At 50.2% G+C, this 24,091-nt stretch overlaps 1 protein-coding gene across 4 annotated transcripts in view; it reads right to left on the bottom strand.

Annotated features, from left to right (window-relative positions):
- The window catches only part of POU6F1 (POU class 6 homeobox 1), a 28,977-nt gene extending 6,815 nt beyond the window's left edge, over positions 1-22,162 (bottom strand). The window contains exons 1-9 of one of the 4 annotated variants that reach the window (XM_030816539.1): positions 21,691-22,162; positions 14,170-14,257; positions 10,579-10,673; positions 7,977-8,172; positions 3,533-3,654; positions 2,404-2,629; positions 1,623-1,876; positions 845-973; positions 17-220 (exon numbers count right to left, since the gene is read on the bottom strand). In XM_030816539.1, the coding sequence (XP_030672399.1) occupies positions 17-220; positions 845-973; positions 1,623-1,876; positions 2,404-2,629; positions 3,533-3,654; positions 7,977-8,172; positions 10,579-10,626 (1,179 nt within the window). In that variant the 5' untranslated portion in view covers positions 10,627-10,673; positions 14,170-14,257; positions 21,691-22,162. Of the gene's footprint in view, positions 1-16; positions 221-844; positions 974-1,622; positions 1,877-2,403; positions 2,630-3,532; positions 3,655-7,976; positions 8,173-10,578; positions 10,674-12,601; positions 12,645-14,169; positions 14,258-21,690 lie in introns of those variants that run through there. The other 3 variants (XM_030816537.1, XM_030816538.1, XM_030816540.1) reach the window with 3 other exon arrangements.
- Positions 22,163-24,091: the final 1,929 nt, after the last annotated feature.

Genomic DNA, 24,091 nt, shown 5'->3' with positions numbered 1-24,091 from the left:
ACCCCAGCCCCTGTACCTCACTCTTAGCAGGGGACTCAGGTGTGCTTGGCTTCCGGACAGCCACAGGTGGAGGCAGGGGGCTGCTAGCCAGGGTCGCAATCACCTGGCCCTGGGCGTTCAACAACAGCTGGGGGGTCACGGCCTGGACCTGCAGGCTTTGGGCTGGTGCTGGGGCCGCCACACTAGCTGAGTTCACTACCCATGGAAGGGTTCCAATAACCTGGGAGGAAATAAGGCAGGGACCCCAGGTGTGAGGGTAGCATCCAGCTCCACCCCAAACCCAAATCCCCACACCACCAGGGGAAGAGACTAATGGACAAATCCCTCAACCTGCTCTGGCCTCAGTTTCTGCATGAGTAAAGTGCAGGATTCACACTCTAAGGGCTACTTCCTTTATTCCATCCTCAGAGCTATGGTGGAGCAGGAATAGGTCTGGATGTGGATTCAGAGACCTGCCTTGTTCTGCCACATTTTAGCTGTGTAGCTTTCATTGCTCTGAACCTCAGCCTTCTGTCCTGTAAGATGGGATAAAAATCTCCATCTAATAGACTTGTACTCCGAAGAAAGTGAGATGATGTATGAGAAAGCACCTAGCATAAAGCCTGACCACAACATGGGTGCTCCATAAATGAAAACTCCCACGTAATGTGAGCACCTCCAGGACAGGGTGGTGGGTACAGCCCTGCCCAGCTTCAGCATTGGCAGAAAGCCACCACAGAGGAGACAGGCACAACAGCTTGACGTCTGTTCGAGTTTCTATGACCCACAGCCCAAGACCTGGCCGCCATCCCCTGGCCAGCCTCTCCACAGTCCCCACCCTCCAGCCCTGTCTTTGGCCACTTGCCTGTCCCTGAGCATTGGTGAGGATCTGACTGCTGATCCCTGGCATGCTGGGAATGGCGCTGGTAATGACTGGAGCTGTAGTGAGGGACCCCAGGATCTGGGTCTGTCCCCCGAGGGAAGCAGCACTGATCTGTGGGTGGAGGAAGAGCCTTGCTCAGAAGCCAAGGGGTGAGAAGAGCCCCGGGCAGAGGGAAGAGGACAGGGGGCACTGGGGTGGGTAGATGCGAATGTGGGCTTCAGGCCCATGTCTACCGGCTGAATGGTTTCCAGGGCTAGGGGCTGCAGGGGTCAGCAGGGAAGGGCAGGGCCACAGTCATGGAAAAGTAACTCTGGTTAATCTTTCAGGCCAGGCCTGGGAGGGTAGAAGGGCCACACTGGAGAGGCTGATGTGATCCTAGTCATATCTAACAGCTCCCACTGCCAAGCCAGGAGCTACACTGGATAGACACCAGCATAGAGCTGTAAGCTCTGGCTGCACCTTAGTGACAGCTCATAAGTTTTCAATCCCCAGACGTCATCCCACCCTCCAAGCCTGGTCCAGTGGTTCAGATTCTGGAGAATGTGCCCAGCCCTCTTGGCAGAGGTTGTCTGCTTTTATCTGGGATGGACGGGCTGGCAGCTGCAAGGAGAAGGCCTCAGAGGGAGCCCATCTCTGCTGACGTGTTGGAAAAGGGCTGTTTTCGGGGGGGCTCGTCCTCCACTGTGGGAAGGGTCAGTTCCACCCTTGGCCCATGATTCTGTCCATCCCTGGTCAGCCCTGGGTGAGGGCAGCAGCTTACGATTCCTGGGCTAAATGCGAAGCCTGCAGGCTGGATGGTGATCTGTGGGGGGGTGTCCACTGGCTTGGGGGTAGGGGCAGCAGCGGTGGCAGCAGTGGGCTGCGGGAGGATGGCAGGTGTGGTCTGCAGCAGCGGCTGGGTCTGGAACAGCGTCTGGGGCTGGGCTGGTGGCCGGGGTTGGGCCGTCGAGGAGGCCTGTACTGGTGCGGCAGCTTGTATGGGTGCCGGAAGAGCGGTGTTCAGCACAGCAGCTGCTATGGAGCAAGGCAGAGACAGAGGTGCTCAAATGCCTAGCCGCTGCTCAGAGCAGCTCCAATCCCAAGGGATCTGGCACAAGAAGGAGAGGGGGTTGGGGCAGTGGGCACAGTGGGGCAGGCAGCCACGATTCCCTTGATCCTTGAAGGGCCGGCACATGCCAGCATCTCTCATCCCCCCTCCCTGGGGCCAGGAGACGTGTAGGTTCAAGAACCAGACGTTGAATCTTCTTGTAGTCCTTCCCAGGAGGCTGGTCATGGGGTGAGTTCTGGCGTGGGGGGAGAGGGGCAGTCTCAGACAGCTGGCTGAAGGATGGCAGGCCTGCAGGGCCAGCATGGTGTCACGGCCTACAGTCCCGAGGTGGTGCAGCAGCTCTGCGGCCGGATGCCCGACACCGGATCCAGACTCCAGGGCGGTTGCCCTGGGTGGGCCGTGGGCTCTGAGTCCGACATGGCAAGCACACGTGCGGGGGTGTAGTAGAGGGTGGTGGGGGGCCTGGTGCAGTCCTGGGAAGAGTTGCCGTTACCTTGGAGACCGGCTAAAGGTGGCTTGAAAATTCCCCCCGTAGGAGAAGCAGCGGTCAGTCCTGGGAGGGCAGCCACGGTTGCTGTAGGAATTGTCCACACGGCCAGCCCCTGCTGACCAGCCACTTGACCTGCAATACTGATGGGGATAAGAAGAGGTTGAGTAACTGCCCCTGCTGGAACCATAACTCCTGTCAGAACTGTGGCTAAGTTTTCCTGAGTCAAGACCTGCAAAAGCAAACAAGATTTCAAAAAGAAAAGAAAAAATAAAAAATCAACATCGACAGCGCAAACACTGGGTCTCTGAGACCCAGCTGAGCACAAACAAAGCATTCTGAGGGCGATGGGGCAAAGGCCACATGAGGGTGGGGAAGAGCCAAACCCTAGCTGGAGGCCCAAACCTGAGAGGGTGCCTGGACCGACTATCCTGCCTTCAGAGAAGTCGCCTAAATCCAGGGCAAGGCGGTCCTGCTCACAGGATGGGAAGGGGGCACAGGCCTCCCCCACCACAGCCTGCTGCCTGCCAGGCCTTCCGTGGGCCCTTGCTGACAGGCCCCGTGCTTAGTGGCCAGGGAACAGGGAGCAGAGGCTGATGGAACCAAGTGGTCAAGGCCCCACAGAGGCCTCCGAGAAGTTTCTGATGGACCATACCCTTGGCTGGATGCCTCGGAGTCAGGGAATGTAAGGAAAGGGACAGGGAGCTCTGCCTGCCTGCAGGATCCTGAAGGCAGCCTCTCACGGGGCTGGGGCCACTCCCTGGTTCTAAATGAGGACTCTGAACAATCCATTAACTCTTCCAGGCATCCACTGGAGGGCCGGCAAGGGTATTCATTCATTTCGTCATCTGATAAACAGAAACTCTGGCTGCATGAAAGAGTTAATGTTATTTCTGCAATCCTGGCAGGCCCAAGGAGATGATTCTGCAAATGCAGATCCCCTTTTGCAAATGGGCCTGATCTAGGCAGGGGTGAGGCTGGACGTGCCTAGTAGGAGGGTCCCTCCCTCAAGCCATAGCCCCTTCCCTGTCCTGCCCCCATGAAGTTCCCAGATTCCATGGCTTCCCCATGCTGGCTGTCCCATGCCTCGCTCCTGCCCCCGGCCCTCTGTCCAGCTCCCGAGGGCAGCCCTTACCTGGGGGGCAGCTTGTACAGCCAGTGGCGTGAGGGTCTGCGATGCCTGAGGCTGGCTTGGGGCTTGGCTGAAGGTGGCAATGGCAGGGGCAGGGCTCGGAGGGATCCCCGGGGGTGACTTCACTTCACAAGGCATTGAGAGAAAGAAGGACAAGGAGTGAGCCTGACGTGAGTGGAGGGGTCACCACAGCAGTACGTGACACCCCATCTGCAGCCTGAAGCGGTGACCCTCAGCCCCATGCTGCATTGCTACACAGCCCAAGACCAATTGCTGGTCTTCCCTGGCCCATGAGGCAGCTTCCTGAATGCTACGGTGGTGAGGATAGGAGGCTGGGGAGCCCCGTGCCAGCTCTGGAAGGTAAGCCACCCCTTCTCACATCCAGCTGAAGAAGATACCCAGGTGAGTGTTAGCCCTCATTTCCTGGCCCTGTAAGGACTGTCACATCATCAATGGAGGGGTCTGAAGCACACGTGTGTCAGGGAGGGCCGGAGCTAGAAGTGATGGGAGCGGCTGTCCTTGGTTCATCCTGCCACTGAATCGCTCTTCATCCACCTCCAGGGTACTTTTGGATGCAGCTGCTGAAAGGGCAGGAGCTCCTGAAGGGCAAAGTCCTGGAAGCAACAGTCCCTGAAAATTGGACAGGTCTGTGCTGCACTACAGGATCTCAGGGGCTCTCCAGGACAGCCAGCTTTTCTCTGCTATTCCCTGAGGTCTAAAGTCATGTGAGCAGCTTCAGTGAGCTTCTAAATGAACTTCCTGTGACCTGCAGCTTTTTGCCTCCTCTTGGTACCTTAGCCTATGCAGGTACTGGGGTAACCCCACCAGGAAAGTCCTTCACAGCCATACAACAATGAGGAGAAGGGTTATTATTTAATATATGGTTAGTTAAAAGGAGCCTAGGAGTTGAGTGATGGATATAGGACCAGATCACTGGCTTCTTTTTAATTTAATTTAATTTAATTTTTTTTTGAGACGGAGTCTTGCTCTGTCACCCACGCTGGAGTGCAGTGGTGTGACTTCTGCTCACTGCAACCTCTGCCTCCGGGGCTCAAGGGGTTCTTCTGCTTCAGCCTCCCAAGTAGTTGAGATTACAGGCGCATACCACCACGCCTGGCTAATTTTTTTCTTGTCTTTTTAGGAGAGATGGGGTTTCACCATGTTGGCCAGGCTAGTCTCGAACTCCTGACCTCAAGTGATGTGCCCGCCTCAGCCTCCCGAAGTGCTGGGATTACAGGCATGAGTCAGGCGCCTGGCCAGATCAGTGGCTTCTTAAAACTGCTGGGCATATATTTCTAGGCTTTAATCCAGGCCTATTGAATCAGAATGTCCAGGAGTGGAGGCTAGTTACCTCACCTCTCTTTTTTCCTTCAAAGCTCCCCCTGAGATATGGCCAAGAGTGGGAACCACTGAATCAGATAACTGCAAAAGTTCTGTCCAGCCCTGCAGTCCTGGCCCATGTTTCAACTTGGGAAGGCGTCAACCTCAACTCAGGACTATGCTGTTCACAGCATATACAATAACAAAACCCAGGTAGTTTAAGGAATTCAAGAGACAAGCACACACCAACAAAGGCCTTATGAAATAGTAAAAGAAAACAAAATAACAGGTTTCTCTCCTCTGTGGAGGGAAGATACATTTCTAAATCCAGAAAAAAAATCAGGCTGGGTGCAGTAGCCCACGCCTGTAATCCCAGCACTTTGGGAGGCGGAGGTGGTAGCATCACTTGAAGCCAGGAGTTACCAGACCAGCCTGGGCAACAAAACAAGATGCCATCTCTACAGAAAAAATAAAAATGAGTTAAAAAAATAAAACAGAAAAAAATTAGCAAACATAAGGAGAGTCTGAACATATGAAAATTTTAAAAACATTTTGTTGGACAAAAGATAACAAGTAAGTGAGAAAATGGGAAAGTGACAAACATAAATGATGAAAGCTTACCCTCTAAAGAAGCAAAATTTTCATTTTATTAGGGCATATTTAGTAGGACCATGGAGTCCGAGGTTTTACATACATTAGGGCTGCTATTGCTTCCTGCTAGACTGTACAGAAAGACTAAACGAACTCACAGAAAAATCAACAATGTACCTGTTTCTCTACAGCACCACTCAATAGTTTTTTTTTGTTTGTTTGTTTGTTTTTTTTTCTGAGACAAGGTCTCACTTTATCACCCAGGCTGGAGTGCAGTGGCGCAATCTCGCCTCACTGTAACCTCCACTTCCAGGCTCAAGTGATCCTCCCACATCAGCCTCCAGAGTAGCTGGAACTACAGGCATGTACCACCACACCTGGCTAATTTTTGTATTTTTTTGTAGAGACAGAGTTTTGCCATGTTGCCCAGGCTGGTCTCGAACTCCTGAGCTCAAGCAATCCGCATGCCTCAGCTTCCCAAAGTGCTGGGATTACAGTCGTGAGCCACCACGCCTGGCGACCAATATAGATTTTATCATTGCTTATTTATTTTCTGGCTTAACAGACATCTCATATCTTAAAGTCAATTACTTTTCTTCTCATTGATAGCAAGATTTTATATTTTTCCATGAAATGGCTTCCTCCTATGTTAATAATTTCCCTCCAAAGAGATTTATCTTATTTTATTTTATTTTATTATTTTAATTTGAGATGGAGTCTCGCTCTGTTGCCCAGGCTGGAGTGTAATTGCGCGATCTCTGCTCACTGCAACCTCTGCCTCCCGGGTTCAAGCGATTCTCCTGCCCCAGCCTCCTGAGTAGCCAGGATTACAGGTGTGTGCCACCATGCCCGGCTAATTTTTTTATTTCTTTTTTAGTAAAGACAGGGTTTTGCCATGTTGGCCAGGCTGGTTTCGAACTCCTGACCTCAGGTGATCCGCCCGTCTAGGCCTCCCAAAGTGCTGGGATTATAGGCGTGAGCCACCGCACCTGGCCTCAAAGGGAATTTTAGTAGACTATCACACACAAAACTTTTTTAAAGGACCAATACAAAAACATTCAAAGCAGCACTGTTTATGAAAATGAAAACCCAGACAATTTGACAATGGCCAAAACCAGAAGCAGGTGTGTGACTCTATGTCAATAAAAGACATAGGTACATGAAATTACGTGGTGGTGTCATACTACTTAGTTTACCCTCAGTGGCCACAACAATGAAAATATGTATGTGTGACAAAGACTGGATAGTAATTTAGAGTGACACAAACCAATAGATTCTGTTTTCATCCTGGAAAAGTTTCCTGTTACTTAGTTTTGTTTTAAAAACAGGAAACCCTTCTTAATACTGCACACCTAGAAAGTTTCCATCACACTAAGCTGGCAGCTTAGGTGGTGCCATCAAAATGCCTCCCTTACCTGCTTGATGGTGACTAAAATTCCTTTATAGAGCAGGAGCCTTTTGTGAAAGGCTTAGACACACAAACCCCTGGAAGAAGATACACACTACACAAACACTCATGAAAATCACTGATTTAGGATCCACTTCTGAGAGCGAATTTGGATAAGGAGCAGAATTAAGGCACCAGAGGAAATGAGATATGAAGATGGATAAACGGGTGAAAAGCAAAGTGAGGGCATGGTGAATAAACCTGAGAAACCTCCCCTGTTTTCTGAAAAGGGGCTCCACTGCACAATGGCTATGCTGAATGGAAGGAGTGGCAGAGATGTAGGGTCCTCGTCTTCCCTGCCTGGTCTCCAGGGCACTGCCCTGTGGGAACGGATGATGACCCATCCTGGCCTCAACATGGAAGCAGAGCATTTCCAGGCTAGGGAAAAATGGTCATGTCTCTTGTCATTCCTTTATCCAAAGAGGAAAGAAAATGACTAAGGTTACTAGGGTTCCAAAGAATTTACATGCTGATGTGAAGGTAGGGCAAGTCATGTGTGGCCATGCAGTATTCTTGTTAAGGAGCTGTTGCTTTTCTGAAGTTTGCGTGTTCTCATGTGCTCTCTTCTTGCCTCCTCTTCTTGGCCCACCCCCACCAGTCCAGATCTCCAGTCAAGGGAAGGGGGAATGTACAGCAGAAGTCAAGGGGAAATGAATTGGGGTGTTTTGGGGAAACTGAAAAAGGAGGCCCAAGTCTTCCTGCAAAAGGAGATGACTACTCTGCAAGGTGTTAATGAGGAAGACTGATGAGAGGGTGCCCCAAGGCCGGGGAGCAGTGCCTGATCTCCCACAGCTCAGCGGGTTCAACTCCCAGGTTCAACCCCCTAAGCGAAGCGCTACCAGTCTCTTCCCACCTCACCCTGATCCATCCTAGTTTAGGCCTGGAAGTGACGCAGACTAGAACTAAAGCTCCAGAAGCGAGTGTAGAGTAGCCCTAGCAGCTGACCAGAGGCACAGGCTGTCCCGTGGGCAGGCAGACAAGACCCTAAAACCACCCGAGCCCCAGGGATTCATGCTGGCTCCCCAGGGACCACAGGAAGGACTGGGCACTCAGGTGGCGCAGTACCAGGTGGGGGTGATGGCCTCGTACCAGTTGCCTCTGCAGAGGAGCCCAGGTTGTCTGGCCCAGCTTCACCAGCAGCTTGACTGGCTTCAGCAGGGTCTCCGCGCTGGGAGCCCTCGGCGGCCACAGCCTCCAGCCCTTTGCTGTCTTCCTCAGCGGGGAGCTGGGCGTCCACTCCGACTTCCAGCACTCGGATAGTCTCATGACCTGACATCACGATGACCTGCAAGCAGAGGATGGGGGCACTGTTGGGATAGGGGCCCGTATAGCCGCAGGGTCCAAAGCTCTGGGTATGGTTTGGGGAGAGAGGGGAGGGCACTTCTGGATGCAGACCTCCTGTCCAGAGGGCTGTGTGCTCTGTGAGAATTCCAGAGCCTGGCGCAGGTTGCAGCTCCCTGATTCCAGGGAAGGAGCTGCTGGAAGAAAGCAGGCCCTGGTGACAGGGAGAAGGGCCTGACGCAAGCCAGAAAAATGTCCCCCAGAGCCAAACCATTTGGGAGCTAATTTCTCTTTGCTGCATCTCTTGGACTCAGTGCAGGGAGTGGCGGATGGCCTATCCTACAACTTGCAAGGATGTCCTCTTGGCAGCCAGGATCTTCCAACGTGGGTATGAGGGCTCCTAACATGGTATCCACAGCTTAAATCGGGCCAGGAATCAAATCCCTCTTCACTTCCCTTGAAACCATCTGAAAGCTCCCCAAACATAAAGGGATGGAAAATGAATGCTCCACAATGCTAAGTAACTTCTATCGCCCCTGATTCCTTTATTTCCAAAACTCTGGAGTAAAGGCTCAGGATTTCCCTGCAAGCTAAATTCCTGAAACAAGGGTCAAGAATCCTGAAGATGCATCCTCTCCCTCTCTGCCTGGCACCGCTCCTGGACTGCAGCTTTTCTTTTTTTTTTTTTTTGAGACCGTCTTGCTCTGTCACCCAGGCTGGAGTGCAGTGGTGCAATCTCAGCTCACTGCCAGCTCCACCCCCCAGGTTCACGCCATTCTCCTGCCTCAGACTCCCGAGTAGCAGGGACTACAGGCGCCTGCCACCACGCTCGGCTAATTTTTTTGTATTTTTAGTAGAGACGGGGTTTCACTGTGTTAGCCAGGATGGTCTGGATCTCCTGACCTCGTGATCCGCCCACCTCGGCCTCCCAAAGTGCTGGGATTACAGGTGTGAGCCACCGCGCCCGGCCTGACTGCGGCTTTTTATCCTGTGGGCCTGTGGCTCCAGTCCTGCCACCTGCTGTGGGCATGCTCAGACCTCAAGGGCAATCTCCATGCATGAGAGATGCAGGCGGACCCTGAGCCTCCTCAGAACACTGTCTCCCTCCCCTGCCCAGATGCCACACACTAGCTCTTCATCACCAGCACGGAAACCCTGCCAATTGGGCCATTCAAGAATCAGAGACAAAGTCTGTAAATTAAACAGCTTTGTGTCGGGCCTCTCTGCATTTGGCCTGTGCCTGAAATCACTCACACAACACACTCTTTAAGCCTGAAAGTGGATCCAGTCAGAGGCTGTGCTGGAAAAAGTGACGATGTGACCCATCAGCAGAATATGAGATGAGTGAAATACATCCCCAAAGCAGCTCTTGTGCTGCCTCCAGCTTGCCCTATGAGGGGCTTCACTCCAATTACATTTTCAGAGAAATTCATCTTTTCTTTTTTTGGAGACGCAGTCTCGCCCTGTCACCCAGGCTAGAGTTCAGTGGCGCGATCTCGGCTCACTGCAAGCTCCACCTCCTGGGCTCAAGCAATTCTCCTGCCTCAGCCACCCAAGTAGCGGGGATTACAGATACCCACCACCACGCCCGGCTAATTTTTGTATTTTTTTGTAGAGACGGGGTTTCACCATGTTGGCCAGGCTGGTCTCGAACTCCTAACCTCAGGTGATCCACCCGCCTCGGCCTCCCAAAGTGCTGGGATTATAGGCGTGAGCCACCGCGCCTGGCCTTTTTTTCTCCTTTTAGAAAATGGGCCGCGTACAGTGGCTCACGCCTGTAATTCCAGCACTTTGGGAGGCCGAGGTGAGCGGATCACGAGGTCAGGAGATCGAGACCATCCTGGCTAACATGGTGAAACCCCATCTTTACTAAAAATACAAAAAATTAGCCGGGCGTGGTGGCGGGCGCCTGTAGTCCCAGCTGCTCGGGAGGCTGAGGCAGGAGAATGGCGTGAACCTGGGAGGTGGAGCTTGCAGTGAGCCGAGATCGCGCCACTGCACTCCAGCCTGGGCGACAGAGCGAGACTCCGTCTCAAAACAAACAAACAAACAAACAAACAAACAAAAAATGATATAAGTAATAGTAATTTGCAAAAAAAAAAAAAATTAGAAAATATGTGTAAGCAAGAAGAAAAACTAAGGAGTAAATTACCTGATGTTCAAACCTTTCCCTGTGAAAACCTAAACATATTATGTACACTTTGATTTTACATCTTAAAGTCACAGCTTAACTCCCCAAACCCAGGCCCTGAGAAATCCTAAATGGCAAGTACCTCTGGACAGGTGAAGTGACGGCGAACCCTGGTAAGAAACAGAGAGTGACGGGCCCTGTGGAGTCCTCCTTTGTTGCCCACACCCCTCACTCCATCACCCTTACCCACCCCCCCTTCCCATCCCAGAAGATACCTACCTGCTCATTGACAGTCAGAGATGTCTCTGACCCGGCTCCAGGATCCATGGTCACTTGTCAGGGTCGGGTGGGGGCCGGCCCACACCTAGCACTTCCTGGGTAAGATGGGATTGGAAAGGCAAAGGGTGATATGACACAGTAATACAATTTGTATACCATCGAGAAAAGTCAGAATAGAATCACAGGAAGACAGAGAAGTTAGGTTCTCCCAAGTATCTGTAGAGGTAAAAAAAACAAAAAACAAAAAAAAAAACAGGATTCTTTTTTTTTGAGACAGTTTTACTCTGTCGCCCAGGCTGGAATGCAGTGGCACAATCTGTGCTCACTGCAGTCTCTGCCTCCCGGGTTAAACCAATTCTCCTGCCTCAGCCACTCGAGTAGCTGGGATTACAGGCATGTGCCACCACGCCAGGCTAATTTTTGTATTTTTAGTAGAGACAGGGTTTCACCACGTTGGCCAGGCTGGTCTTGAATTCCTGAGCTCAAGTGATCCACCCGCCTCGGCCTCCCAAAGTGCTGGGATAACAGGCGTGAGCCACTGCACCTGGCCAAAAAGCAAGATTCTGTTGCATTTCCTATAGCATCCTAGGAGAATCTACACTCAAAAGAACCAGGAACACCTGGGCTTAGGGTGAGGAGAGTAAAGAAAGGGCAAGATATCTGTCCCTGGGGCTTCTCCAGTCCAGTGGGAGAGCACACCCAGCAGAACCCAATGGGAATCTGACCCTGACCCTCAGAACCTTAGACTTAGGTAAGGAGCAAGGGAGAAATTTGGGCAGATTTCCTGGAATAGATTGTAAAAACATAAATTAAAGTGCTCTCCAACTTTAATATGCATGATCATCACCTGGAGCACTTAGTAAAAATGTTAGTATTTCTATCAATTAAAGTACAGAGTAGAGTGAGACTCGGTCTCAACAAATAAATAAATAAAGTACAGAGTAATAATTTAAAAATAAAAATGTAAATGCAGACCCTTAGACCTTTTCACCCAACTACTCTCAGAGAGTCTGATTCAGTGGGTGAACATCACAGAATTAGCTCTCAGGTGACTCTGTGACAGTGGCCCAAAGACCACAGTGGCCTGTAACAGAGGAGGTGGGACATCCCAGATGGTGGAACAGCCTGCCCTGTGCAGTGAGGAGTGGGCAAAACCCTCATGTGAGGACAGGTTGTCTGGCTAGAGCCACAAACCACAGTCGTAAGAAATAAAGAAAATAGGTTGGGCGCAGAGGCTCACGCCTGTAATCCCAGAACTTTGGGAGGCTGAGGCAGGAGGATCACCTGAGTCCAGGAGTTCGAGACCAGCCTGGGCAACATAGTGAGGCCCTGTCTGTACAAAAAAAAAAATTAGCTGGGCATGGTGGCGCATGCCTATAGTCCCAGCTACTCAGGAGGCTGAGGTGGGAAGATCGCTTGAGCCTGGGAGGCGGAGGTTGCAGTGAGCAGTGATTGGTGCACTCCAGCCTGGGTTACAGAACCAGACCCTGTCTCAAAAAAGAGAGAGAGAGATGAGAGAAAGAGAGAGAGAGAGAGAGAATGAGGCAAATAGCTTTAGACACTTTTAAAGGAAAAAAAGCAATTGACATTTATTTTGAGTGCATATTGTATGCTAGACATTTTATATAACACAATTGCTTGCTGTATTACTCACGCCAACACTGGGGAATGGGAGGCATTATTATCCGCATGTTACAGATGGTGAAACAAAGCCCAGAGGGGTGTTCTGGATTCACCTTTCCTTTCTGCTATGGTCTGAATGTGTCCTTCCCCCCAAATTCATGTGTTGAAATGCTAATCCCCAAGGTGATAGTATTAAGCGATAGGGCCTCTGGAAGGTAATTAGGAATGGGATTGGTGCCTGTATAAAAAAGACCCAAGGCTCATGCCTGTAATCCCAGGACTTAGGGAGGCCAAGGCAGGTGGACTGCTTGAGCCCAGGAGTTCAAGACTAGCCTGGACAACATGGTGAAACCCCATCTCTACAAAAAGTACAAAGGTAGCTGAGCGTAGTGGTACATACCTGTAGTCTCAGCTACTCAGGAGATTGAGGCAGGAGGATCACTTGAGCCCAGGAGGTTGAGGCTGTGGTGAGCTGTGATCTTGTCACTGCACTCCAGCCTGGGCAACAGAGACAGACCCTAGTGTGACAGAGATACTTTCACCCTTTCGACTATGTGAGGACACAGCAAGAAGGCTCTGTGAATGAGGAAGTGGGTCCTCACCAGACAACACCACCTTGATCTTGGACTTCCCACCTTCAGTACTATGAGAAATAAATTTCTGTTGTTCGTAAGCTACCCAGTTTATGGTATTTTGTTATAGCAGCCCAAACAGACTAAGATAAATTCACATCCCATACAATTAACCATTTTAGCCACTTTAAAGTGCACCATACAGTGGAATCTGGTGGGTTCACACTTGTGCCACCATCACCACTGTCTAGTCCCAGAACATTTTCATCAACCCAAAAGGAAACTCCATATCCACTAGTAGTCATTCACCTTCCACTGCCACCGCCCAAGCCCTGGCAACTACTGATGTGCTTTCTCTATGGGGTTCCCTATTCTGGATATTTCATGTAAATGGAATGATAGAATATGTGGCTTTCTGTGTCTAGCTTCTTCTACTTAGCATGTTTCCAAGGTTCATCCACATTGTAGCATGTGTCAGAACTTCATTCTTTTTCATGGCTGAATAGTATTCTATTGTATGGATATACTACATTTTGTTTATCCATTCATTAGTTGGTGGATATTTGGGTTGTTCTACCTTTTGGCTGTTGTGAATAGTGTATTATGACTATTAGGTATAATTTTTTTTGAACACCTGTTTCCAATTCTTTGGGTATATACCTAGGAATGGAATTGCTGGATCATCCCTGGGGTTTTAGCATCTTCGTTGCTTGGCGCAATGTTCCCTGATCAACCAGGTAAGGAGAACCATGAGGTTCTTTCCCTCCTTTTCCTTCCTTAACCCTCTAGAGTGAGATTCAAGAAGAGGGCAAGCAATTCCAGGTACCTAACAATTTGAAAAAAGAGGAAATGAGCCTTCCCCTTTCAGGTAGGATGAGGGGGTGCAGGAGGGGCAGAGGAATTTGCCGAAAGAACTGGTGAGCATCTACCTACCTCACTGGGGCTCTAGCCTCCTTCTTAGGTGATGTCTCCCCTCAGATTTTTTTTTGTTTTGAGACAGGGTCTTGCTCTGTTGTCCAGGCTGGAATGCAGTGGCATGACCATGGCTCACTGCAGCCTCAAACTCCCAGGCTCAAGTGATCCTTCCACCTTAACCACCAGAGTAGCTGGGACTACCCATGGCCAGCTAATTTTTTTTTTTTTTTGTAGATATGAGGTCTCACTATGTTGCCAGGGCTAGTCTTAAACTCCTGTCTCCCCAGATTTTGTACATGGTAGTCTTCCATGAGTTTTTCAGAGAACTTGGCAATTTACCATCACTTCTGGGTAGGAATTGGGATAAGCTATGAAAGTTGTTACATATAGAAGCCATTTGCAAAGAAAATAAGAGGAAGAGACAAAATTGAAATGAAAGCTGTGCAAGGTGAATCTGGGTGCATTATAGCTTGATACATACATTTCATGGGGAGAAGAATTTTCCAACTCCAAAGGTCATTAGGCGTAAGGCAGCAGCAGCCAATCTTTGTAGGACAACAGGGCATCTACTTGAGAGGAGCGTTAAGTCTGCTCATAGTCTTGTTGTGGCCTCTGGCTCCTCGCTGCCAACTATGGCCACTTACAGGGAGTGGCTGAGCAGGGGCAAGTGTCCACTTTGTGACTGTGTTATTAGGAGGATTCAAGTAGTGATAAGGCTTGGGTGATTCTGATATCCCTTTCACCCTTAAAATTTGATGAGCTATGAGGACCTGGGTCCTCAGTGTCTGGTCCTTTCAGTCAAGGGCAAAGTCAGTCCTGAGACATAGCCTCTAGCCACACCTGAGCCCACTCCAACCCACCAACCAGATTTCATTCAGCCCACCAGAAATCCAGGCAGAGCAGAGTCCAAGACCTCCTTTGTCCCAGATCTCAGACTCCCTTGTCTGTCTCTGTCTTACCTTTAGATGGCTCCTATTACACATGTATGTGATATCAACGTCTCTCTGACAAGTAGACACTCAGCATTTTGACTCTGAGCTGTGCCCTGTGTGTTCCCCTTGCTCGGTATCTGTGCAGACTTTCCTCCGGACCTGCTGCCATCTCCTTGTCAGGAACTTTCCAAATTTTTTTCAAGCCTCAGGCTGTGGCTTGGTTCCAGTGACTAGACAGCCATCTTCAGTTTGCTTTTTGACCATTTCCCCAATGACTGCATAAATAGCACATCTGGATGGCCTCCTTTAAGCCCATGATGCTGTGCAGTGCCCACAGCCTGAAGGCCAGGGAGGAGAGACAATCAGCTGTCTGTTTCAAGAGAAGGCGCTCCTGTCCCCATCCCAGCAGCAGAATCCCAATACATACACAGATCACAGCAGAGCTGCTCTGGTTAAAGCTGAGGAGAGAGCCAGAGCCCAGCAAGGGCCCTCTCCTTTGCCTTCTTTCTCCAGTGAGTTGAATTTGAAAAACACCTGGATCAGGGCTGCCAAGGCACTCTGGTTGGCTAGAAAATGGCTCACTTATCCCTTGCTTTCCTTGCTAACATCTAAAAACGCAGGCAGGGCTGGGCACAGTGGCTCATGCCTATAATCTCAATACTTTGGGAGGCTGAAAGGGGAGGATCGCTTGAGCTCAGGAGCTTGATACCTTCCTGGGCAATGCAGGGAGACTCTATCTCTACAAAAAATAAAAAAAATAAACTAGCCAGGTGTAGTGGTACGCGCCCATGGTTCCAGCTACTTGGGAAGCTGAGGTAGGAGGATTGCTTGAGCCCTAGAGTTCAAGGCTGCAGTGAGTCGTGATCATGCCGCTACACTCCAGCCTGCACTCCTTGACAGAGCAAGACCTTGTCCCTAATAAATAAATAAATATAAAAACAAAAACCCAAGCAGCCTCAGGGGTAGAAGGAACGGCAAGTGCTAAGGCATTTGCCTACCACCTGAGAATCCAACGAGGTCCAGGGCCATGCAGGATTTTAAGCGGGGGAGAATGAGCTAGAGGACCTGGTTCTGCCTGTCATTCTCCTCTGGAACTGCTGTGGGTTTAGTGCAACATTCCAAGATACCCAGGAGGAGAACTGGGATATCCCAAACAAATCAGAACTCCCTAGAATAGTCTGAGATCCTATTAGAAGAAATCCTGAAATGCCTTGCCCTTCGTTTTTTTTTTGTTTTTTGTTTTGTTTTGTTTGTTTGTCTGTTTGAGACGGAGTCTGGCTCTGTTGCCCAGGCTGGAGTCCAGTGGCACAATCTCGGCTCACTGCAACCTCCGCCTCCTGGGTTCAGGCGATTCTTCTGCCTCAGCCTCCTGAGTAGCTGGGACTACAGGTGCACGCCACCATGCCCAGCTAATTTTTGTATTTTTAGTAGAGACGGGGGTTCACCATATTGGCCAGTCTGATCTCGAACTCCTGACCTCGTGATCCGCCCATCTTGGCCTCCCAAAGTGCTGGGATTACAGGCATGAGCCACTGTGCCCGGCCAACCCTTCGTTGTTTCAACACGTTTCAGTGGCTACTGTGTGCTAGGTGCCGGAAATTCAATGGGGAAAAACACATTTCCCACCTTTGTCAAGAAATCTATAGTCCAGGCCGGGTGCGGTGGCTCACGCTTGTAATCCCAGCACTTTGGGAGGCCGAGGCAGGCAGATTACGAGGTCAGGAGATCGAGACCACAGTGAAACCCCGTCTCTACTAAAAATACAAAAAATTAGCCGGGCGTGGTGGCGGGTGCCTGTAGTCCCAGCCACTCGGAGAGGCTGAGGCAGGAGAATGGCGTGAACCCTGGAGGCGGAGCTTGCAGTGAGCCGAGACTGCGCCACTGCACTCCAGCCTGGGCAACAGAGCAAGACTCCGTCTCAAAAAAAAAAAAAAAAAAAAAAAGAAATCTATAGTCCAGGCTGGGCGCAGTGGCTCATGCCTGTAATCCCAGCACTTTGGGAGGCTGAGGCAAGTAGATCACCTGAGGTCGGGAGTTGGAGACCAGCCTGATCAACATGGAGAAACCCCATCTCTACTAAAAATACAAAATTAGCCTGGGGTGGTGGCACATGCCTGTAATCCCAGCTACTCGGGAGGCTGAGGCAGGAGAATCACTTGAACAACCAGGAGGCAGAGGTGAGCTGAGATCGCGCCATTGCACTCCAGCCTGGGCAACAAGAGTGAAACTCCGTCTCAAAAAAGAAAAAAAAAAGAAAGAAACTATAGTCCAATATGGGAGTCAAGGAAATAAGAAGGTAACTACAATACAGTATGCTTAAGTTCCATGGTGGGTGAATAGAAAGCAGTAAAGAATCTACAAGAGGGACACCGAACACCTAATGACCTAAGGCAGTTTTTTGGTTTTTTTTTTCGAGATGGAGTCTCGCTCTGTCACCCACGTTGGAGTGCAGCAGTGGGATCTCGGCTTACTGCAACCTCCGCCTCCCAGGTTCAAGCAATTCTCCTGCCTCGGCCTCCTGAGTATCTGGGACTACAGGTGCGCATCACCACACCAGGCTGATTTTTGTATTTTTAGTAGAGACGGGTTTCACCATGTTGCCCAGGTTAGTCAGGAACTCCTGACCTCAGGTGATTCACCTGCCTTGGCCTCCCAAAGTGCTAGGATTACGGCGTGAGCCACCGCGCCCGGCCTCTAATGCAGTTTTATATGGTGCTTGTTCCCAGGGAGGCCTGTATTTCAGACATGAAATTCTATGTAAAAGAATCTTATCCTTTGTAGGAAAATGGAACTTGTATGGGAATCAGACTTTTAAACTCAGATCCATTTCTGGTTTTTTTTTTTTTTTTTTTTTTTTTCAGAGACAGAGTCTTTCCATGTTGCCTAAGCTGGTTTCCAGCTCCTGGGCTCAAATCATCTTCCCACCTCAGCCTCCCAAAGTGCTGGTATTACTGGCATGAGCCACCATACCTGGCCCATTTCTACGGTTTTTTTTTTTTTTGAGACGAGGACTTGTTCTTGTTGCCCAGGCTGGAGTGCAGTGGCATGATCTTGGCTCACTGCAACCTCCGCCTCCCAGGTTCAAACGATTCTCCTGCCTCAGCCTCCCAAGTAGCTGGGACTACAGGCGCCCACCACCATGCTCAGCTAATTTTTGTATTTTTAGTAGAGACGGGGTTTCCCCATATTGGCCAGGCTGGTCTCGACCTCCTGACTTTGTGATCTGCCCGCCTTGGGCTCCCAAAGTTCTGGGATTACAGGCATGAGCCACTGCATCCGGCCTAATTTCCTTATCTTTAAAATGGTGACTAGGCCAGGCGCGATGGCTCACCCCTGTAATCCCAGCACTTTGGGAGGCCAAGGCAGGAGGATCACCTGAGGTCAGGAGTTCAAGACCAGCCTGGCCAACATGGGGAAACCCCATCTCTACTAAAAATACAAAACTCAGCCAGGTGTGGTGGCGGGTGCCTGTAATCTCAGTTACTTGGGTAGCTAAGGCAGGAGAATCGCTTGAACTGGGAGGCGGAGGTTGCAGTGAGCCAAGATCATGCCACTGCACTCCTGTCTGGGAGACACAATGAGAGACACAATGAGACTCTAAATAATAATAATAAAATAATAAATAAATAAATAAAATGGTGATTAAATAGGCAAGCCCTATGGGATTGTTATGATGATGATGTAAGATCATGTAAATGAAATGCTTAGCATGACTCTTACCACAATCATCTTCATTTTTATCTATATGTACATAGAGGTAGAGAGAGGTCAGGTGACTTGACCAAGGGCACAGGAGAGTCAGTGGCAGATTCAAACTTCAAGGCTCTGTCCACCTGCCCCAGACCCCATCCTCCTGACACCACACAGAGCCTAATCTCAGGAAATGGGGGGAAGGCTGATGGGGACTGCTGTGGCCCCCAAGGCTCAGGACACACTGGAAAATAGAGGATCTCAATTCTGCTCCACACCGACGCCTGCCCCCACACCCTGAACCATAAGCAGAGGTAACAGTCTTGCCAAGCTGTTGGTAGGCCAGCTAGGCACATACAAGCCAGAGAAAGGAAAAAGAATGATGAGGTGACCAAAAAAATAGGAGAGTAGAGTCAAGCATAGTGGCTCACACCTGTAATTCCAGCACTTTGGGAGGCTGAGGCGGGTGGATCACTTGAGGTCAGGAGTTGGAGGGCAGCCTGGCCAACATGGTGCAACCCCATCTCTACTGAAACGTAACAAACCCAAACAAACAAACCAATAAAAAATTAGCTGGGTGTGGTGGCGCAGGCCTGTAGTCCCAGCTACTTGGGAGGCTGAGGCCAGAGAATCGCTTGAGCCCAAGAAGTTGAGACTGCAGTGAGCCAAGATTGTGCCACTGCACTCCATCCTGGGTGACAGCAGAGTGAGAACCTGTCTCAAAAAAGAAAAAAAAAAAAAAAAAAGAAAGAAAGAAATGTGAAAAATGAAAAGTAGATATGTTCCTAATAGACCGTAAGCTCCAGGAAGGCAGGGATCATGTCTGCTTATCATCATATCCCTGGTGCCTAAGATAATATCTGGTATATAACTAGGTTCATGAATATGGGCTGAAAACAATTGAAGATACGAGGTCATGTCATAGCCACATCACTTAGCCTCATTATTTCCTACCTTTTCCCTCAAAACACACACCCTATTTCAAATGTTTTGCCTCCATTTCCAGTACTGGGGCTACTTAAAAATGATTTCAAAGACGTAGTACAGACCGGGTGTGGTGGTTCACCTCTGTAATCCTAGCACTTTGGGAGGCCGAGGCGTGCGGATTACTTGAGGTCAGAAGTTCAAGACCAGCCTGGCCAACATGGTGAAACCCCATCTCTACTGAAAACACAAAAATTAGCCAGGCATGGTGGTGTGCGCCTATAGTTCCAGCTAGTTGGGAGGCCGAGGTGGGAGAATTGCTTGAACCCAGGAGGTGGAGGTTGCAGTGAGACCAAGATCGCGCCACTGCACTCCAGACTGAGCGACAGAGTGAAACCCTGCCTCAAAAAAAAAAGATTTCAAAGGTGTAGTATTCGGTTCTGAGGAACCGAGACCACACTGGCCCATTCCTAAAGCGCCTAATTTCTCATTCCAAGCCTTCCTCCCTTGGCCAGTTTCTCCTGCATCCCACTCTCTCTTCTGCCTCATGAACCCTCATTCTGACACGGGGGGGTCAAAGGCAGGTTTAAAGGCAGAAGACCCACCTTGAGTACTGCTTCTACTATAGGTAATCCCTATAAGCCTCAGTTTCCTTATCCAAAATGGAACCAAATTATAGTAACCACCTCATGGGTTATTGTGAGGATAAAATTGATAACATTTATGGAAGGCACTTAAAACAGGGCCTAGCATGAAGCAAACACTATATATGTGTTTGTTATTATCATTGCTATTATTTTGAACTAAAGTAAAGCATGCATATAAAAATGTTTTAAATTATAAACATTTTAAAAATGTAAAAGATGGCCAGGCACGGTGGCTCACGCCAGTAATCCCAGCGCTTTGGGAGGCCGAAATGGGTGGATCGCCTGAGCTAAGGAGTTCGAGACCAGCCTGGGCAACACGGGGAAACCCCATCTCTACTAAGATACGAAAAAATCAGCTAGACTTTGTCTCAAAAAAAAAGAAAATGTAAAAGATTACTCTGATAATTTTATGGTGAGTAAATCTTGGGGACGAGAATATGAGCTTATCCCAAGTTCCTTCGAAATGCAGAGAAACCTTACAGGAGCAAATTTTTTTCTGAGTCACTTTTCTTAACTGCCAGGTAGTACTTCCAGGAACAAAACAGAAGAAATGGCTACATACACACACACTGACACACAATCACTCTATGGTATTACCTTGGTAGTTTTAATGTTTAGCATCTACTTGTCCACCCCCAGAATAAAAACTCCATGCTAGAAGTTTTGTCCGAATTGTTCAGAGCATGGCACTGAGTGGGTATTTTTGTTGAACTAATGAAGAAATGAAGTTCTACAGCAGATAAGCGGAGTACCAGGTCACAGAAGCATCACTTTGCGGACCAGGACTTGAATGAAAATGGAATATATGGAATTATTTCTCAGAAGGCCTCTGCCAGTCAATGGTGGCTGCCTTAGATTGCCAAATAAGGGGCATGGGATACACGTATATGAACAATTGAAGACCAGTCCTCTACTTTTGGAACACGGAATTGGGGAAGGGCAGATGAGGTTAAAAATCTCTGCAAAGAGCCTCTTTTCTTTGGCCCAGGAATGCTTCCTGAACTCTTCTGATTTCCCCCTGCCCAGCAGCAGAGGCTATTCTGTGAAGGTTTTAGGCTTCCAGTCGGGCTGAGTGGGCTATTCTGCCGCGAAAGTGGAGGTTAGAGGGTATGCTGGGGGCTCCCTTGGCCTTGCCAGGTGAGCCTGCCCAGGGAGCCTGCATCGGGCCCATTATTATGACTATTTATTAATAATAATATCGTTATTAAATATTTATGAAGTGCTCATGCTCTGCTAGAAGGTGGCCCTCCCATCACTGACCCACCCTTCCAGCAACGCCTGGGTCCCTACCCCCGGCTCCCATCGGTCGTCCCGGAGTTGTTGGTTCATTCGGGAGAACTGTGACAGGTCGCCCTGGCCGCCCCAGCGGGCCCTAACCGCCGGGAACCCAGGCGTCCGTGTTCTCCAGAGGGGCAAGGATCCGCTCCTGGTCGCCACTGCTTCTGTGTACAGAGCGTCCCCTGTGGTCCGTACCCCACAAGGGCTCCAGGGGCAGAAACGGGGAGGGGCCAGGTCGGGGTTCCCCACCGGGTCCACCTGGCGGCCGCCCCCTCCGCTTCAGGTCCGGAGCGGCCCGCGGGCGGGCGAGGGCGCGGCCCCCCGGTGTCTAGCCCCAGACGGGCAACGGCGCGCTGTCCCGCTCCCGCAGCTCCCCGCCGCCCCGGCCCCGCGGCTTTTTTTTCTCTTTATCATAAATATATAAATTATGCTAATTACGGGCATTGCATATTAACCAAACCCGAAACCTCCCCTGCCCGGCCCCCTCCCCCTCCGTGCAAACCCCTCCCCGCCCCGGACCCCGCTACTTACCGGAGCCCGAGCCCGAGCCGCCTTCGCCGCGGGTGCCTGGCGGCCACCGATTAGAGATTCATCTCACAGCCCGGGCCAGGGGGGCCGGGGCCGGGGCCACGGCGGCCGCCGCCCGCAGACAAAGAAGCCAGTGCGGCTTGGCTGGGCTCCGCTCGGCCCGGGAGCTGGTCGGGACCCGCCGCCGCCCCCAGGCCCCCGGCCTGGGCTGGGCAGAGCCGAAGGGGGCTCCGCGGGCTACGCCGGGCGGAGGGGGGACGGCCGGGAAGCGGGAAGGGGAAGCCGGGTGGGGGGGGGGGCGGTCAGGTATATATTTTTCTTCGTTCCCCCCTTCCACGACCCCCCCCTTTTTCCCTCCCCCCCTTTTTTCCCTCCTTCTGCTACTTGGATTTTTTTAGCTGCTGCGTCATGAGCATAATTTATGCAAAGAGCTTTGCCGCATGCTGCACCGCCCGCGCCAGCCGCCGGGGGCGGCGGGCTGGGCGGGCGGTCAGGGAAGGGAGGGGAGCAGGGGAGCCGGGGGCGGGGGGTGGGGGTGGGGAGGGGACCCTCGGGCCCTGGCCAAGCGGGAGGCCCCGAAGGCTCTCTCCCGGGACAGGGATGGACGGTCAGTGGGTCTGGTTACTCAGCCCCTCCGAGGTGCCGCGGAGGTGGTTTCATTTCGGAAGGTGCCAGAGTAGGAGCTGGAGTCCGGACTGGGGACCCTCCATGCCACATGGCCTTCAGCCGAGGGTTGGGGCGGTGACTCCCGGCCACCGCCTTTCCTCTAGGTAGTCAACTGTCCTCAGTGTTGAAAGTCAAGTTTATGTCTATCCCTCCCTCCCTAGGAAGGCGGAGGAACTCAGACATCGCTCAGCCAACAACGTGGAGAACCTCTGAACTGCTGTGTCCCAAAGCAGCGAAGGGTCCCAGGTCCCTCACCCGGTGACGGCCGTGGGCTGTGTTGTCTAAAAGCAGATTTCCGGCCTTCTTGTCCAAGTAGACAAGGAAATGTGAACAGAAAGACAAAGTTCAGTGGAATGGTGAAAAACCTCTAGCAGCTTCTTAAGGTAGAGAGGGGACCAGAAAAGGCATGGATGTGGGCGGCTGAGGGAAAGCAGATGGGAGAAATGGTGGACAAATGAAAGAGGAAAAAGTTGGAAGACCAAAGTGGAAGCGTGGGAATGAAGAGCGAAGAACTGGGAAGGAAGGAGGCTCTGTAAATCCAGTGAATGTGGATCCCAATACTGAGGCCACCTGCTGTCACCCTAGGCTGTTCCCCCTCCCACCCTCCCCCGATATTTGGTGGTCTGATGATAGCTAGATGGGTCAGAGGCAGTGTGAGAATGCAATTGGAGGCCTCAGTCCTCCCGGGGACTGCTCCGTAAGGCCTCCTGGTGGAAGGGCATTGAATGGCCCGGCCTCCTCGTTAACCTGGCCAGTGGACCAGGCTGTATCAGCTTGCTGTTTCCATCTGGAAGTGAGCAGGTACTGCTGGCGGCGGATTTATGAGTAACCAATGTATTAGGAGTCAGAATACTTAGGTTTTAGTCCCAACTCTTCCACTAGCCGTCCAGGCAAGTAATTTAACTTCTTCATTACTTATAAAACAAGGATAATATTTATACTGACATTTATAATGATTGCTTCATAGGATTAAGTTTGTGAGCCTGTATGTGAAAAAACTGAAAGCTGCAAGCTCTATACAACTGTAAGGTGTCATTCCTTGTACAATAGTTTGAACTCGTTTTAATGGCCCTGTGAAACTCTACTGCGTGGCTTGGTATTACAGTTCTTGGGGTTTTTGTTTGGCCGGTAGTCCCTGTAGTTTCTCTCCCTGGACTGTGAATTCTTTGAGAGCACTGGTTGTGACTTACTCATGTTTGTATTTCCCACTACTCTTTATGTGAAGAAGGGGCTCAGTATTGCTGCTGAAATTTGTCACATGAAGGTTGAAACTTTTCATTTATGTCACTTTGGTTTGGTGCTACACATAGATCAAAGGCTTTGGATAGCATGGATATCAGGGACAGTTTGAAGAAAGAAATATGGATGTGATCAGAGGAGTTCAGGAGGACATACATAAAAATGTTAATCATGGTTTTCTTTATGTTGTATACACTTCTGCATTGCTTAAATATTTGATGAGCATATATTACTTTTTGTTTCTTTGTTTATTGGGGCATAACATGTACACAGTATGTGTATACCTGGATAAATTTTTACATGTATATACATATACGTGTATATATGTGTGTATATACATATATACACGTATAGATATGTGTATACATATATACATGTCTATATATACATGTATATATACACACACGTATAGATATCCATGTAATCCCCACCCAAAACAAGAAATAGAGCCTTTCCAAGACCTGAGGATTCCCTTATGTTCCTTCACAGTCCATAAATT

This window comes from Nomascus leucogenys, chromosome 8 (assembly GCF_006542625.1).
Source record: "Nomascus leucogenys isolate Asia chromosome 8, Asia_NLE_v1, whole genome shotgun sequence".
Classification (NCBI taxonomy): domain Eukaryota; kingdom Metazoa; phylum Chordata; class Mammalia; order Primates; family Hylobatidae; genus Nomascus; species Nomascus leucogenys.
Note: the sequence above shows the minus strand (reverse complement) of the source record. Positions and strands in the feature narration are given on the sequence as shown.